Source organism: Balearica regulorum, chromosome 2 (assembly GCF_011004875.1).
Source record: "Balearica regulorum gibbericeps isolate bBalReg1 chromosome 2, bBalReg1.pri, whole genome shotgun sequence".
In the NCBI taxonomy this organism is placed as follows: Eukaryota; Metazoa; Chordata; class Aves; order Gruiformes; family Gruidae; genus Balearica; species Balearica regulorum.
Window position 1 is genome coordinate 109,882,608 of NC_046185.1, and position 17,486 is coordinate 109,900,093.

At 38.8% G+C, this 17,486-nt stretch overlaps 1 protein-coding gene across 7 annotated transcripts in view; it reads left to right on the top strand.

The window, feature by feature from the left end:
* The window catches only part of TPK1 (thiamin pyrophosphokinase 1), a 314,203-nt gene that overhangs the window by 171,388 nt on the left and 125,329 nt on the right, over positions 1-17,486 (top strand). For 6 of the 7 annotated variants that reach the window (XR_012834005.1, XM_075745301.1, XM_075745297.1 and 3 more), the window contains one exon: positions 10,145-10,240. The exons of the other annotated variant lie outside the window; for it this stretch is intronic. Coding sequence is in view for 5 of the 6 variants with exons in the window: in XM_075745301.1 (XP_075601416.1) it covers positions 10,145-10,240 (96 nt within the window). In the remaining variant the exon portion in view is untranslated. The remainder of the gene's footprint in view (positions 1-10,144; positions 10,241-17,486) is intronic. 7 annotated transcript variants of the gene reach the window in all.

Sequence of the window (17,486 nt, forward strand, 5' to 3'; positions counted from 1 at the left end):
TGTGTTAGCTTGCCTTTGCCAAGGACTATAGCTATCTCTATAGCTTGAAGAGCTTGAAGTGGCACTAGTGTACTTCAGAAATCACTGTCGCTATATAAAGCGAAGGAATATTCTACTAGGAGAGACCTAGAGTATGCTAATGCAAAATCTTTTATTGCAAAGCTCTGTGTTGCTTGCAGTCATTGCTGTTAGTTGGCTGCACATTATTTATTTTGTTTGACGTAATGTTTGACACCTGTTCAAAGCTTGAAGCATTTCACATGTGAAATATGAACAGTAAGCTGGATAATGCGATATCTAATTGAACAGTCCCCTGAGGAGCTGTTTATGTATCACGTGGAAAAGAGAGATGGGGAGAAGGATGTACAGCCCAATTGCAAGGTGTTCTCTGTTTCTAAACCTGCAACCTCTGCCTATTGAAAAAACAGGCCTTGAAGTATGCCTAGAAGATAAAACTGGTTTCCAGCTCACCAAGTAACCAAGTGCTCTTAGACCTAAAGACTGAATGTTTGTTCAGCGCCCTCACATTTCAATTCAGAGTAATGTAAGCCCTCCACAAATAAAAAAATTCAGCAACTATATGAATATGATGTGACCTTTTATTATTCAAGAATCTACCTCAGTTATGTGGAAATATATCAGATATCCTGAATTTCACTTGGAAATGCGTTCATACTCAGTGGAATGCTTGCTAGTGATGAAGTCAGAACTGTGCTGCTTGGCAGTGGTTTAATTTTCCGGAGCTTTCCCTTATGTCTGTCAAAATGTCAGCATGTCAATTACTTGTGTTCCTTGCTCCCAGATGGTTTGGTGATCTTTGGTGGAAAAGGATTGTAAAGCCAGGTGGTGGTGGTTGTTGTTAATATTTATTTTCATTGCTGTTAGCTTTGCAATATCACTTGTTGAAATACAGACAATTTAATTTTATTTTATTTTAAATTTGGGAAACCTGTTTCCACTGGTCTACATGAAGATTAGGGATTTGCTAAATCTATCCAGTCTTTATAATTCTTGGACCCATAAGATTCAGTTCAGTACACAACACTACAGCTAAATAAATACCAATGTGCCCTTTGACTTTGGCACCCTTTACAACACTGCTATTTCTGACATGAGAAGCTGTTGAAGCATGGGATAGGTAGGAACTTTCCTCCAATTATTTCCCCAAAGCACTCTCTCTTTTATGTGTTAATTTTCTGCTTGTAGTTAATGTGGAGTATGTGTGGTTAACAACAAATATTAACTTCACTTTGCATTACTGTTTCTGGTATCCTATAAATATATAAGCAGGATGTAGACCTGGTGTAGCAGTTCTGGGAGATACCCAGCGACGTAAACTTACTGCCTTTCTCAGGCACCAGCACGTATCGGAAATGTTATATTATCTGCCTGTCTCAGATGATCTACCTAGAGAAAGCAAAGGAGACATCCATAAATTTAAATTAGCCATTCCCTTCATAGGAAAGGAGAAATATGACTGGAAAGAAGATTTCAAAACTGGAGGAGGAGGAGGAGGGGCCAGGCATATCACTTAAAATGTTGAACACAGAAGCTGACCGAATTGGGCTAAGGATACAGGTAGTCTAGCATTCTCCTTTCCATCTATATGAAATGATCCTGAAATGACGGGGTATTATAGACAATGAATAAATTCCCCCTACAGAGAGTTTCTTCTATTCCTTGTAACATACAGCTTTTATATACAGCTGAGACTGCAACATTTTGGAAACTATCAGACAGAACAATAACAAGGAATAAGAAAAAAGAGTACTATCTGGTCACATACCTAGCCAAGTTAGAACTTAATATATAAATTAAAGGCAGGCAGTTGTTCATAAGAAAACTAACAAGCAGTGGGAAGTAATCAGTAATTTTCCTGAAGGATCAGTCTTGGGACTAATCTTGCTATTTTCATTAATAACCCAATACCAAAAAGAAAAATGAGCTACTGAATTGTATCGATAGCACAAACTTTAGAGTTTTATCCACAATAGGAGGATATTTCTCTTTTCAGTTTGCTGTCTTTAGGTAAGCAAAATCCTTGAATCCCTTTGTACTCACCTTGTACGTGTAGACAGATTTGTGTAAGAAATCTTTTTTTTGTGAGCATAGCACACATTTGGGGCCTGGTCTCAATTAATTCTGTCCAGTGATCGATATCTGAGATGCAGCTCCACTCTCACAATCCAAATTCTTTTCAGATCAATTACAAATCTCTGAAACTAAGGACATACTGGTAGATACTAGCTAAGGAACAAGAATTTTCGTGCATAAAGCCTGTCTGAATAAGAGAGAGAGAGAGACTGACTAGCTGTACTAGTCATCTCTTTTACTATTTTCTATGCACTTTTCACACTCACAGTGCTCTTGGGTCCCTACATTGCTGGCAAAGGATCATATTAAGATAGTGTTTAGGCTGGATAAAATTTGCCAACCCAAATCCTTGAAAGCACCCCAGTACAAGCCTTGCTGTTTTCTCCTTGTTTTTCTTACCTTGAGGTGAATCCTGAGAATTGGCAGAGAACTGAAGTCGATTCAAATACAGTGTCTGCTTATTAACTTTAGTTCTTTAAAGTGTCTGTCATCCTATGTGATTAAAAGAAAAAGCTGTTAACCTGAAGCCCTTTTAATTTAAAACAAACAAACCAAAACAAACCACAAAAAAACCAAAATAAAGAACCTGTTTGGTTACTGTGCATAAAGTATTATGGGATTTGAAATGCAGATAGCCTCTTTTGCTCCCTCCCACCTCATAAAAGCTACCTCAAATGGCTGAATTGCAAGGAATACTGCATGCCCTATTTCTTCAGCTTTGTGAGGCATGGGATTTGTGATTGGGGCAGCTTTTCTGTTTCCTGCTTTATTTCAGGAGAGTGCTTGACTTACTTGCATTGTCATTGGTGCGAGTGCCAAACATAAGTATTAGTTTTAATATGTTTTTAAGTGTAGTTACAGCATTTTAGAAATGTTACAGTTCCTAGTCTCGGTTCAAAGTCCATCCAAGTCAACAAAAGAGACTCTCATTGATGCGAGTGGGTGGGTGGAGGCTCACGCTGCCTACAGTCAGTGGCATGTGCTTCCCTTCTGTCAGAGACTGGTGCTGTTCCAGCACTCTGATTTCCCTTACGCGAGCTACCTCATATCTTCATATGTAAATGGACACAGAGTAGTAATTCCTGTTTCCAAGTTACTTTTCAAGAAGAGCAAGGTACGAAAATCAGTTCTAGCAATAGGTTAGGATACAAAGGGTCTAATCAGCTTGGTAGACAAAAGCTTTTCTCAGTACTGATTGCAGAGGGAGCCTGACCATCAATTAAAACTCCTCTCTCTGAACCTTTGTTTTTCAGACAAGGAAGGGCACATAAGGGAAATTTCAGAGAAGATCCAAAAATAGCAGGTGGCTGTCACTGCTGTGCCGTGCTCGGTTTTAATCATCAGATTGGAGAAATAACATGCCTGGGTTGCAAAGGGATGTACAAACGTAGGTCTAGCATTTAGATGCCAGAAATGGGTATGGAGAGATATGGGTTGTATATATGAGACTGCAGTTCCTGACAGACCTTTCTATCTCAGTTGTCTCACGCAACCAACCTTTCCGCTTGGTTGTTTAAAAGTTTTAAAAGATGTTAGTGGTCTTCTGAGAAACGTGTTGCGATGATGTGGCTGAGTATTTAAGATGTTTGCTTTCATTCACCAAACTTAATAAATCAGAAGAATTTTATCCAGTACAGATAAATACTGGGAATTTATCCAGCAAATGGAATGTTAGCTGTGCTGTTTGGGTTTTGTTTGTTGGCTTGTTTTTTTGGTTTTGTTTAAATTTATGAGGGTTTTTTCTTGAGTTTGGTTTCTTAGATTTAGAAACCTTTGGTTTTCTGCTTTCCGGGTTGTTATATAAGTGGCAAAGAAGGCATGTTGGCTTTCTTTGGTCTTGGTCAAATACCAACTAAAGACTCATATTTTGTTCACTTTAAGTAATAGCCATGATTTCATGAACAATAGACTTTTCTTTTGAAAGGGGGCAACCTAATTAATGCAGAACAACTCTTCCATTGCTGCTGTCTCAACATCAAAAGTATGGTATAAAAAGCTATCCACCACCAGAAGCCACATGCTGCCTCATTAAAAACAAAACAGGAAACATTTTATTTACTTTGAAAAAGGCCGTATCAAAATAGAAATAGGGGAAGGGAGGAAAGGCTGCAGCTGTTACAGTCAAAGTTTCAACTACAGAGCTCTTTTTTTTAACACTTGTCAAATTTGACAAGTTCATGTAGCTTTTGGTTTGTGGAGGTGTGCATATGTTTACATATATTTACTGGTTTTGTTTCACACCACCAGATAGTACTTGTTTAATAAATCAAGTGGTGTTATATGAGGTTAGAAGTGATGGTCAAAACTGAACATTCTTGGTTTGTTTTTCAGTAATGGGGGTTTCACTTGAGTGTGGATTTCAGTTATTTGGCTTCCAGTGCATATGCCTCAGCATGATTAATAAATTCTTTTAGTTACTCTGAATGGCAGCACCACTTAATGTGCAATTGGATGAGTCAAAACATCATCCACCCCAGAACTGAGGGCCAAGCAATCTGTACTGTATTAGCTTTGCGCTGATGCCAAGCAGTCAGCCAAATTTGAGTCCAAAAACTGAAAGAAAATGCATTTCACTTAATTATGTATTTTTTACTATTTAAATATCCAAAATAAATTTCAGCAATTACACATATTTGTTATGTTCTCAACAACAAAAATCAAAAGGCAATTCATACAATTAAGCTGATCAAAAGAGAAGCTGTTCAATACTTGTTGTTCAACAGTATTTGAAACTCCCAAAAGAAATCAGAGAAATTAACTGCTTTGCCTTCCATACTTGCATCCTACTCCCAAAATGCAAAAATATTCAATTCACTAATTTCCTGCTGGTTTGTAATTCATAGAGATAAACCAGCCATCTTACTACATCATTCTCCAGTAACTTATGGCCTGTAGGAAATCTATGCGGCTTTTATGCCTGTCAGTAGCTCAAGCTAGATGTTCTTGTTCTGTCTTTCTTTCTCCAGTCTTGTGTCTTTAAATGTGTTCAGAAACCTCGCATGACATTCTAGTCTGCTCCATCTTTATCCCATGCTAGACTTGGTTTCCATTCTGGGAGAGTTGTTTTGGATCAGCTGTGAAATGCTGGGCCAACAATAAAGATGACCACTGTCTGGGTGGCTGCCCTCTCTGCAAGAAGTGTTTCCCAAACTAGTTCTTTTTCTTTCCAATACTGACTGAATACTCTGGTCTCACAACACCACCCTCCATTATAGACAAGGTGGTAGAACATAATACCTGTCATCTGTTAAACTTGTTTGATTATATAGCCACATATTTATCTTCTTGGCTAGGCCTGGTCCAAGACCTGCAGTCAGACCCTGTGGTCCCTTTCTGTTCACTGATGCCTGGTCTAGAGCAGCACTTTGCTTGGATCCATGTATGCTTTGTCCTGCAGTTGCTTTTCAGTATCAACTGCATTGAGTCCAATTGAGTATCAACTGCATAGAGTCTAAATACTTGTCTGCATATTTGGGTGTGAAAATGTTTGGGGGTTTAAAACATTCAGGTGGCTGCAGCTAGTATATGAAGAACGTGGAGGTTTGGGGTTATTCTCCAAGTGGGCAAAAGTGGAAGAGGATACCAGATGGGTGAAATTACTTAAGTTCTCTGGGGCCAGAAATTTACATTAAAAAGAAGAGAGAACTAGGAACTCTCTACCTCCTTGCTGCTAACTGACCACTTCAGGCTCTCTGAGCTGGAAATATTACATATCAATGTAGTGCAAGTAAGGGAAATGTACGTTAGGGAAGTCTAGAGCACATGATGCATGAGAAGAGGCTGAGGGAAACTGGGTTGTTCGGCCTCCAGAAGAAAAGGTGAATGGGAGATCATACTGCTGTCTTCAACTTCCTAATGGGAGGGCAGAGAGGAGACAAGAACTAGTCTCTTCTTTAAGGTAAGCAGGGATAGGAAAAGAAGCAACAATCACAATTTGCAATGCAGGAGATCCCAGTTTGATACTGAGAAGGAAAATTTCACCACAAGAATGGTCAAGCACTGGAAGAGGTTGCCCAGAAAAGCTGTGGAGTCTCCATCCTGGAAGATGCTCAACCTAGACTGGAAAGGGCCTTGAGCAGCCTGAGGAAATCTAACTTACTCTGAATGAGAAGTTGGACCAGATGACTTTGAAAAGTCCCTTCCAACTGAAATAGTTCTGTGAATCTGTTGCTCTCAGTTAGTCTGTGATGTATTGGGATTGACTGGGTGCATTACTGTTTGGGCAGGTGAGGTCTAGGGGAAGGAGAGTGTTTAGAAATACCATTTAATTTCTATAGGTTCCTTAAAATTTATTTCTCTGTGCTGTGGTTTTGAGAGGCGCTATAAGCTGTCTCCCTTCATCTCTTTTAACTTGAGGATATACAGTTTTCCTGTGTCTGCCATTTACACTATACAAAAAACGCATCTGTGTTGAAATTGATACCTGAAAATTGAGCCTCAGTGCAACAGGGATTGTTAAAAGACTGAGCTGGATGTCACTGGTACACTCAGCACAGCCAGACACCAGCTTCAAAAGGCTCGAATGGCTTGCCGTAGGAGGGTCTTGGAGATAGAGTACAAATTAGGATATTTTATATATTCTGTCCTAATTATACTGTCATGCTCAGAAAGATTAGAGAAAGAACAAACATTACTTTCTTTTAATAAGAGATTAATAAGGACATGGGGGAATGGACACCTACACACTGCTTTCTTCAAACACACAACATGCTGTGATGCATAATATTTCTAAAAATGGGAGAAATGCTGAGATGTTCAGATTGACATTTCAGTGCCTGTCTGATTTCAGTGTCTGTCAGAAATATAGGGTTCAATAATCCTATTATGTGTGTCTGGCACACTCCTCCTCCTCTAGCAATGTGCCTCCTATAACTGCTATAATAAGACAGAACAGCCAAAGCCTAATTCTGTGTGCCTCATCCTATCATTCAGCAAAGTTATATTGTCCGCAGATGCAATCTATTTTTTTTCTTTCCTGCTGTGTGGTATTGATTTTTCTAACCTTTCCTAATGTTAAATTTGTTTGGCTTTTTAACTTTCTTACCAAAGGTTAATGTTATTATGTTGAGCAGGTATCTATAAAACTACAAGTGTTATTGCTTATCTTGCAATTGTTATACTGTCCTTTCATTAAACCCTGGCTGCATCGGAAAGCTCTGTCCTGAGGATTTTTGTCATTCAGGAATAATACAGTGAAGGTTGACAAGAACTGCATTTGAATTGTCGTCCAATTCTGTGGTATAAAATATTTGATTTGGGATGTCAGGAGCAACATATTTATCTAAAACTCTCTTACCATCAGTGAACATGAACCACACAGACATTCATTCCAGCGGGACCATGAAGAGGATACAGGAAGATGCGAGTGCTGCTGCTTGTCTTCTTCCCCAGTATGGTCTCACCACACCAGTCTCTTTGCCGTTGTGGCAGAAGGAGCAGATCTAAAATCTCCGCCAATTCCAGAAATGGCTATCTGCTTAATGTGGAAAGAGAATGAGAAATCACAGTTTAATTTGAAGGAAGTGGTGGCTTTAGTGGTGGCATGCTGACAACGTTTTTCAGTATGATCTACAGCAGTACTTGTATAAAGCGTCAAAGGTGTAGACAATCAGTAAACGATTTCAGGATACCACTGTTAAGCCAGCTTTCATTTTTAGTTACTGCTGCCAGAGTACCTTGGTATCAATATCATAGGTATAGGAACCTGCCTTTAATGAATTGTACATTTGACATCCTGTTTACACATTTAGATTTCATTTCTCTGACTTATCTTTGGGGCCTTTTATTGTGAATATGTGCAAAAGACAGTAGCAGGGCTGAGTGTAGGATGTCTGTGTGGTGCATCACTGCTTTCTTCTGGAGCTGCAGCAAATGACCTTTGGTGCTCTCCAGCCACCATGCTGATGTTGTCTTGCCTTGGTGTAGTTCCTTGTAGTTGCTCTGAAATATTTTTCTTTTTGAAAAGAAGCTAGGCAATAACTATCCTCAAGTGAAATGTTTTTAAAAGTAGAAAGCATAAAATAATAAATAATAAAATAATTTTAGCTGTTGTAGATCATCACTTAAAACCTAGACAATTTGGTCTTCCCTGGGTGAAAAGCAGAATTGCAGGCTACCTGCAACTGCAAAAACTGTCCAAGGAGGAGATTGGGCTTGTTAGTGACTGCAGGAAGGAATATTTCAAAGTCCTGGGGGGAGAATGAGGGTTAAATCTTTTATTTATAAATTGGTAACTATAAACCATTTCTTCCAGTGCTGTGGAGCCAACGAATGGTCCTGGCAAAAGATAAAGGACCTTCCTTCTCTACTGCTAATTTAGAAGCTGGTAACTCAGGTTCTATCTCTTCTTCTGTGCTCAGCAGTAGACGTCCCTGTCATTGATTTAGTCTTCATCCATCACATCTTTTCATTTAGAGGGGCTTTGATTAACAAATTCCCTTCAGTAGTTTTTGGGTCCAACTGTGAGCTTTCAGGGTGGCCTGAACATCCCTATAGCTTTCTTGGGCTCCCTTGGTGTCTCTGGCTGGTGTTGCACAACTCACAAGTTCATTATGGACTCCAGATGGCTTGTGTCCTTTTCCCCCTGCCAGTTTTATGTTTTGGCCTTTCCTGATGAAGAGTGGAGACATGGCATCTCTTCTAGTCTTTTTTTGACACTTAGCATTGAGTCCTGGCTCCAGCTGCATTTTCCCTAGCCTCTTCGTGATTGCAGCAGCATTGCTTCTGCAAGAGAGGTCTTTGGTTACATGTACTAATGCAGCTATATGATGCTTTGCACCTGTAAGCTGTTGCTACCACTTGAAAAGGCATTTAGAGCAATATTTGGTATCAGAAGGGCTACTACTTTTGACCACATGCTCTTTCAGAAGTTTTTGAGGAGGGAGGAGAAGGGATATAATAAAAAACATGTCATTATCTCCTCCCTTATCTCTTCCACTTTATTCAAATCCCCTTCTGCATGATGGTTTTGTTTGGTTTTATACGCATTCTGGCTGTGTGGGGAAGCATTTCAGTGATAGTGTATGTCTTCCTATGGATGCTCATTATTTTGTTGTATGCAGTCCACTAAACTTCCATCCATGCACTGATCTGGGAAATTTTGTTTTCTGTGCCTTTATTTTTACCACTAAGTTAGTGGCAGCTTTAACATTTTGGGTTTTTTTCCTGGTGTAACAAAATGATGTATATATACACACAGGCACACATACAAAGATTCTGCAGTCTGAATGCTTTTATCAGTTATTGTGTATAGCAGAAACATAACATCTGTCAGATAAAGACAAAGTTAGGTGGCTTTTAAGGGGACTTTGAAGTGGTAGGAGAGGGAACCTCTAAATCCAGTGTGTATGATTCTTATTTTAATTTACGATGCTGTATTGGATATTTTGTATCCTTGAAACCTCTTTGAATAGTGACTTTATGTGGTAGATATACTCCACTTTTCCTTACTCAGCTTTTTATCAGAGGCTTAGGAATTGCTTTAGCTCTCAATTAAGAAATCTGAACTCCTACTCTTTTCCACTTTAACGTGCTCTCGTCCATATTACCCCACCGCAAGGAAATTGTTGTTGTATCACTGCAAATTAATTAGCACAACTGCACTGGTTCTGGGAAGCTTGAATGCTTTTGTATGCTTACATTTATATACATTTGAATATATGTAGTGGAAGGGTAGTAACTGTAGTACCAGAGATGACAGTCATTTTCCTGGAACGTGATCCTGGAAGTTACTGATCACCCAGGACTCACTACACCAGAACTTGTCCATCCAGCAGAGCATTGTCGAACATGCTTATCCAAACTCACAAATGTACTCGATGGGTTTTGAGGTCCCTGTCAAACCGCTGTTTCATAAGAATTTGTTCAGCTGGGACCTATGGTCTTTGGGTTCTGTGACGGTAACAGTCTTTTACTTAATGCTGCATCTCTATGCAGAGACTTTAAGAGTTGTTGACAGCAGTTAACTTCACCAAAGACAGCGTTAGTTCTCGAAATTGAAAGATGACTGACTTTTTTTTTTTTTCTCTCTGTTCTGCTGCTTCTTCACTAGGGATGTGAGTTAATTGAGACCATGGATCAAGAGCTCACAGATTTCACCAAGTGCCTTCAGATACTCCAGAAAAAGATAGAGAAGAAGGGCCTCCAGGTAAAGGCAACACATCTTTTGTCTCTGGTTCTTAGTAATTACTCTTCCTCTCAATCTATTTAGGTTTATGTTTTAAGTTGGCACTGAAATGAAACAATATTTTCTGTAGCTTTGTTGTTCTGTGGTTTTGCCATAATTTACTGCACACCTTGTAAGCATTGATGCTTCTGCTAAAAGGAATTACACAGTGTGTCAACGAACAAGTGTTGGCTTTCTTAAAAGGCAGCTTGTATTGATTTTTGTTAATGAACTACCCAAAGTGCAGAAGAGCTGTTGTGGCTGGTGTTCAAAGCAAGAGTCCCATTTGGGCATGTAAATATATTTTCAAGTCTTGGCACACTGAACCTTGATGTTCATCTCTTCCTCTCCCCTCCCAAAGGTGAGATGGGAGGGGGAATCTTATCCTGCCAACATTACATATGGTAAGCAATACCTCCTTCTGCAAAAGGTTCCTCTGGAATCGAAATGAGCCTTTGCAGAGCAAGCAGTGCACTAAACTTAAAAGGAGCCATATGGAGTTGTCAGCTGCTCATTTCATTGGAAAGGCAAAGGAGGAAGTGTTCCCCCTCCCCTTCCACAGTTTGGTTTTGGGGGCCCGCTTGTTTCTTCTCTCTGAGATGCAAAGTTAAAATTCCTTGGGAATTTCTTACACGATGAGTTGATGGCAGCTGTGCTCTTGGGATGGCTGCCCTTTCCTCCCCATGGAGCAGTTGTTCATAAGGGGCTGAGCTCACTCTTCTGGATTGTACCTACTGGTAAAAGAAGTTGAGAGGAAACAGCTGCTGCATCCTCTTACCTACAGTGATGGCAAGAGTCGCATAAGAAAATGAAAACAGCAGCACAAGATGGAAGATGTGTAAACCTCCTCTTTTCCCATTTTCATTGTAGGAGGATAGGAAAGTTGCCTGACTTCCTGAGATCACTATACTCAACAAAGCAGCAAGTGATGGAAATGCCAATACCACTCCTTCTTTCTTTTCTCCTCACTCCAGGCTGATAAATAATTAACCAGTTTTTGAAGAAGCTATTTTGAAATGTCTTGATCTTCTTAAAGGAAATATATGTCCATGGGACATTTCAAAATGCTGTTGCACATTGCCCATCTGCAATTGCATCTCCTTTTGCTGCCCTCAATACCTACTGTTGTTCATCAGGTTTTTTCCCCATCAGTATAGTCAGAGATGGGAGGGTTTCTCCATACACTTCTCTTATCTGTCTGGCTGTGAGCCAGGAAACTCTTTATATGATAGGGTTGGTTTTTTCCCCTATAATTTGTCATCACAAGAGCACAGAGCAGTGTCTTGCCATCTAGGACACGAATGATAATGAGTGCCGTCGGAACAGATGAGCCACCTATGCCTAGGATTTGTTTTGACTTTGGCAAGTAAGGTGCTTCCCTCTTAACAAAATCACCCTTAGAATGAAGGAGAACTTGAGTGTTTCCTGGGTTCAGTTCATTATCATTATAGAGGATTTTTTTTAACCTATCACAGGAGGTTTTACAGCGAATAATCAATGTGTAGTTAAAATAAGAGCAATGGGAACATGACCGCTAGAGGTGTGTTTCAACAATAAGTAGCCTATTTGTAAAACTTTGAATTCTTTGATCACTTTTCCTAGGTAAAGCCCTGTTAAGTTGGCTAAAGGATACTGCATTGTAATCCTTGATGATATCTTGTAAAGCATAAGCAAGAGTGTAATTGCAGTAATTGTGTAGAGTTCATGCTAATGCACTAAACCTAAGGTTTCAGTTCAGTTATATTTTCATGCTGTTACATGTAAGATGTCCTTTAAATACAATCTGAGTTTTTCAGAGGTGCAAGAAGTAACACAGATATGTTTTCTAAAACTCTGTACCATGTTCATTAAATCCTAGCTGCTTCTTGCTTGCAGTATCTGTTCCATAAAACTTAATAAGATGCTATCAGCTGATTCATGCACACTAGCTAAAGCATACATTTGTATTTTGTGTCTTCTGAATTTTCTGACATAAGGAGTTTCAAGAAGTCATTGATTCAACTTAGGCAAATAATACATGAAACTTAAGTAAATGGAACCCAAAATGGTATCACAACTGTATAAATTATTAGTTTTGGTTCCAATTTACCCTTTGTTCAGAAGCATTAGGTATAATTCGTTAGTAGGAGGCTTGGTGATTCTTCTGGATGGCCTGATAATGCAGTGCTGAGCTTGATGCCTGGTCCTCCAATAACAGAGATTCTGAGCGCTTGCCACATATACTGTCCTCAGTTTATGGATGCAACCACTTGGCTCCTCTGAAACTATAGCCTCTTTAAATACCTAAATTTGGACTTAATTTAGGCATCTTTATGGGTAACATTCTGGCTTAAAAAAATGTTAAGTGGTAAGAAAACAGACTGTTCAAGCCATAGATCTAAAATCTTTGAGGAAAATGCAAACATTTTTCAGAGAAGAAAGCTGCCATTGAATTCTGTGGTCACTTGGGAAGTACATATAGCTGAGAAGAAAGGAAGGTCCAGGGTCCGAAAACTAGAAGTGGATAGAGAAAGGGTTCTTCATCTCCATTTGCATTTTTGGCCTGAAGTACAAACTTGCATGTCAGAATGTGGGTGGGGTCTTTTCTTTCTGGAAAAAATATCATAAAAGCTTTCCTTCTGAGAGTATTAACAAGGTAGAATACGCTTTCCTGGTTCCAGGAAAAAAATGTTTGTCTCCAGCTTTGATTTTTACCCACTCTGTCTGGCTTATCCAGAGCCCCTGTCAAAGAGGAATATGACAAAGAGACACTACAAATCTGTTTCACCATGACTTACAGTCAAAGTCACTTGTCATGGTTTAACCTCAGCCTCTCACTCACTCCATTCCCTCTGGTGGGATGAGGAGAAGAAGCAGAAGAAAAAGGTAAAAGTTGTGGGTTGGGATGAGGACAGTTCACTAGGACAGCAAAGGAGGAGGAAAATGCCAACAACAATACTTAGAATATACAAAACAGGTGATACACAATGCAATTTGCTCACTGCTCAGAGCCCGATGCCAAGTCCATGCCTGACAAGCGACCCCTCCTCCCTGATCAGCTCCCCCCCTATATACTGAGCATGACGTCATATGATATGGAATATCTGTTTGGCTAGTTTGGGTCAGCTGTCCTGGCTGTGTCCCCTCCCAGCTTCTTGTGAAAATTAACTGTATCCCAGCTGAAAACCAGGATGTTACTAAACAAGGAAAGTATCTCTTCAGTATCCAAAAAAAAAAAAAAAAGATACCACAGTCATGCTGTGTTTGCTGCTCTTTCTGGGTAGCAATATATTAAGCTTAGAAATTAATTACATTCAATGTATACCATGGATCCACCACAGTCCTGTGACGTAGTTTATCTGGATTAAATTCAACTGTGAGGAGCTGAAGTATTTGAAACATGTTTCTCCATTGGTTAGACAATTAGTTATCATTTATCTGCTATACTGAACGGTTAAAATTTCTACTCTGATCTATCAGTCATCTCTATGGAATTTCTATGTGAAGGAGGTTTTTGAGCTCACGTGAACGTTATTGGGGCAATATATTGTTCCAAAGGAATTAAGTTTGTGTAATTTACTTTCCATGTCTCTGTACCTCCATCCTCCTCCTCCTCTTCCTTCCTGCTCACTCAAATAGCTTTTGAACAAATAACTTAGGAATAGAGTACTGAAAGATAATCATGTTGAACAGCTTTCTTAGAGGTCACCTGAGTGGGAGTGAAGGTGAGATAGACCTTCAGTGCCTCCACTGGAGAGAAGGCTGTAAAGTTAGTTTAGATTTTACTGGTTGTTGGAGAATTCGGTTTAAGAAGAGGCCTTAGAAATGCTTTTACCACAAGGAAAGATGCAATTGAAGTTGTCGGTAAACTGAGACACCAATCTGGCAGAAAAACCACCTTGTTAGTTCTTGAACTCCTTTTTTGATAGAAACAGCAGTAATTCTGTCTTCTAGAATGACTTGCTAAATTCATAACTGCTTTTTTCCTTATGTCTCAAAGAAAAACTCTTAGAATAGTTTCTTAATCATCAGGGTAATTGATTTCTAGTTTACATTGCATATTTTGTGTAGCTAGGTCATGCAGAAAGCTGCATTGGGGTCATTTTGTGATATCCAAGTCACCTAATTATACGTATTTATAATTACGTAGTGCAGTGAATGTTAGAACAAGCAGTACTCTTTATATGTGCAAGCTAGAATTGGTCTTAATTTTCCCTCTCCACAGCCCTAAATTCATTTGTGAATTGCATTGTATTGGATGGGTAAAGCAGTGAAGTACCACCAACAGAATCTGACTCCTGAAGTTTCTTTCCAATCTGTTAGATATTTCTCTTTCTCTTTCTGCATGACTGTGAGTATGCATGCACACACATGCACGTGCATGTATGTATATAAACCCACAAATTTTCTAGCAGTATACCTTCCTGGCCCTTTGTAATGCTTTTTTAATGTCTTAATAACTCTGTCTTTATTTCTGCTATGTGTTTCTCTGACATTGTTTATGGTCTATTGAACACTTAGGTGTGCACATTTTGCTTTAATCACTATTTTATCCATTCTGCGGTTATGTGAGTACTTTCCTTTCTTCATTGCAAGACCTTCAAGTAAACTTATTTACAGTAATTTCCGTCTGGTACTACTTTCTGTTCTTAATTTTCTCTTGTGTTAACACAAGCTATTTCAAGAAACCATCTGAACTGGCAAAATGATAGGCATGCTTACAGTATCTCTTATTTAGAGATAACAGATCTTGCATTAAAAGTGAATGGTATTATTTCTGATGTGCAGATGAGAAAGCAGAGGTACAGAAGCAACTTGTCCACAGGCTCCCAGCATGCTAGTGGTACAGTTGGGGATGATCCTGCAATTCCCAATCTTCATCAAGAGCTCATTCCATAACAGTGTCCCTGGTCTGACCCACAGGCAGCTCATGGCAGCTCACACCAGTGAGAAGTGGAACTGTGTTTATCAATTATGCAGCGCCAACAAGAATCCTTATAATGTAAAGATAGATGTAAGCCATTATCTTTATCTCAGAGTTACAAACTCTGCTTTCTTTAACTGTTTCACCTAAAATATCATTTAGTCTTAAAACTAAGCTCTGGGACTTTTCATTTAACTTTATTATCTTTTCTGCTTAAAAAAAGTTAAAGCAGCTCATTTGGTTATATGGGTTGAAGATATAAAAAATGAACTTTATTGAAACCTACATGCCTTTTAGTGGCTTAATGTTAGTGTGTTTAAATTTATAAAAGCATCAGCGTCAATATGAAAAAGTGAAAAAACACAAACCAACTCTTCCTAAAAACCCTTTGCAGTAAAGGGATACTATACTAACATTTCCATTTTAAAATTACACTTTAAAAGTTCAATCTATCAGCAATCTAGGATATTACTTCTTTTAAGTGAATGCAAGCATTCTTCTCTTTGCCCTTTTAAAGTGAGTGTCAAATAAGACCATTTGCTTTTCTGTTGAGGGAGGCTAAACTAAACATAATGTTAGTGAAGTTCTGTGTTTATAAAGTGCTGAAGAGAAGACAATGAAGTGATGTTCATGTAGCACTTTCAACTATGCAGTGTTCATACAGCTTGTTAAGTACTCTCTGGTTTGTCTTTACATGAAGAAAAAGACCTGAAGGAAAACAGATAATACTCTAAAATGAAAATCAGAAAATACTTTAAAAGAGAATAATTTTTTACATAAAGAACAGTTCCATATAGAAAGGGTATAGTTTTTGTGGGTGCCGGGCTCTGTTTGGCTTAGCTTTGGTTTTGTATATCAGTTGGGTTATTCCTGATGACATGACATTTTTGTAACAGTAAATATATCAGCTTCAGTTCCTGACTGAATCATATTTTTGCTGCTCACGTTAGTAGTTGGTAATTTCATGACGGATCGTGACTTGTTTTCATTTCTGAAAACTTTTGGGGACCCAGAACAGTAGTGGGAATGGCTTTTAAAGGAAAACCTGGAATGAGGACAGGCCATTACCAGGATTTGGGGACAGGGAAGTACCTAAATACCATAAGGGAGGCAGTCTGGAAGATACCAAAGCTGGCATGGAGCTGGAGAGTGAAGCTTTTACAAGGACACTGAAGGTTGTGGCTCGGTCTCCAAATTCCATATAGGAAGCAGGGCTAAGAATGAACCTGTTCAGTTTTGGTGGCACTGTTGAGTTTTTCTTCTTAATGCCTCACAGGAGGAGAATAGAAAATGCAAATGAGAGATATTTTAGGGAAAGTTAAATATGTGTAATGAAAAGGTTTCTATACTGTCAAGTGCTCTATCAAAAAGTTTTCATGAGTTATGAATAGTAATCCTTTTCAGAAACCTTTCCTGTCTGAAAGAAACAACTGGGTCTAAAGTGTTTCCTGTTCATTCCCACTTCTAAAATGTAGAATTTCATAATACCTTTCAACAGGAGTAAATCCCTCCTACAGGGTGTATAAACATATCTTTGCATGCTGACTGTTTTAAGGTCCAAATCTACCTTCCAGGAATGCAGTATCTAACCCATCCTTCTTACTGTTGAATTATTTTAAGGCTTCCTATTGTAAAGGTATGGCAAAGTACATTTCTTCTAATACAGGATATCAGAACTTTCCAGTTCCCAAAGAAAAATTCCCTAATTTCATGTGAAGGAAGCAGGCTGTCTACCTGTTCCACCATAGTTTTGGGCATCAAGACACACTGAGTATCTTTGTGTTAGAATAATTTAATACAAAATGGGTGTCTGCAAGAACACAGTGCATCACATACTGAGAAATTTTCTTATGTAATCCTTTTATGCTCTACTGGGGCTTGTATTTGATCTATGAAGATCATTTAAAGAAAAAAGGCAGAAGCAGAGTAGAATTTCTGGAGAATGGATTGATTTTTGTTTGTTTGTTTAAAAAAGATAAACTTCCTATAAGCTTTGGGGAGGGGAAGAACAAGGAGGAAAAATACAGTTATTTGCACAGTTCAACGGACAGAGAGGTCAAGGATTTGCTCATTGAAAAGACTATAGAAACTAATACGGAAGCCAAGACTTCACACAACCATGTACCATTCTCTCAGCTTAGTCAAAGGGTAAATATATTTGAAACAGAAAATGTGAGGTTACTACAGGTGGTTTACTGGTCCCTTTGTAACTGCCAATTTTGTCTTTTTTAAAACTATTTTTGATAGGAGGAGTGATTTAATTTTTGACATTTTTATGGCTGTTGGTGAGATAGTTTCATAAAAACTTTAGCAGTTTTCTACAAC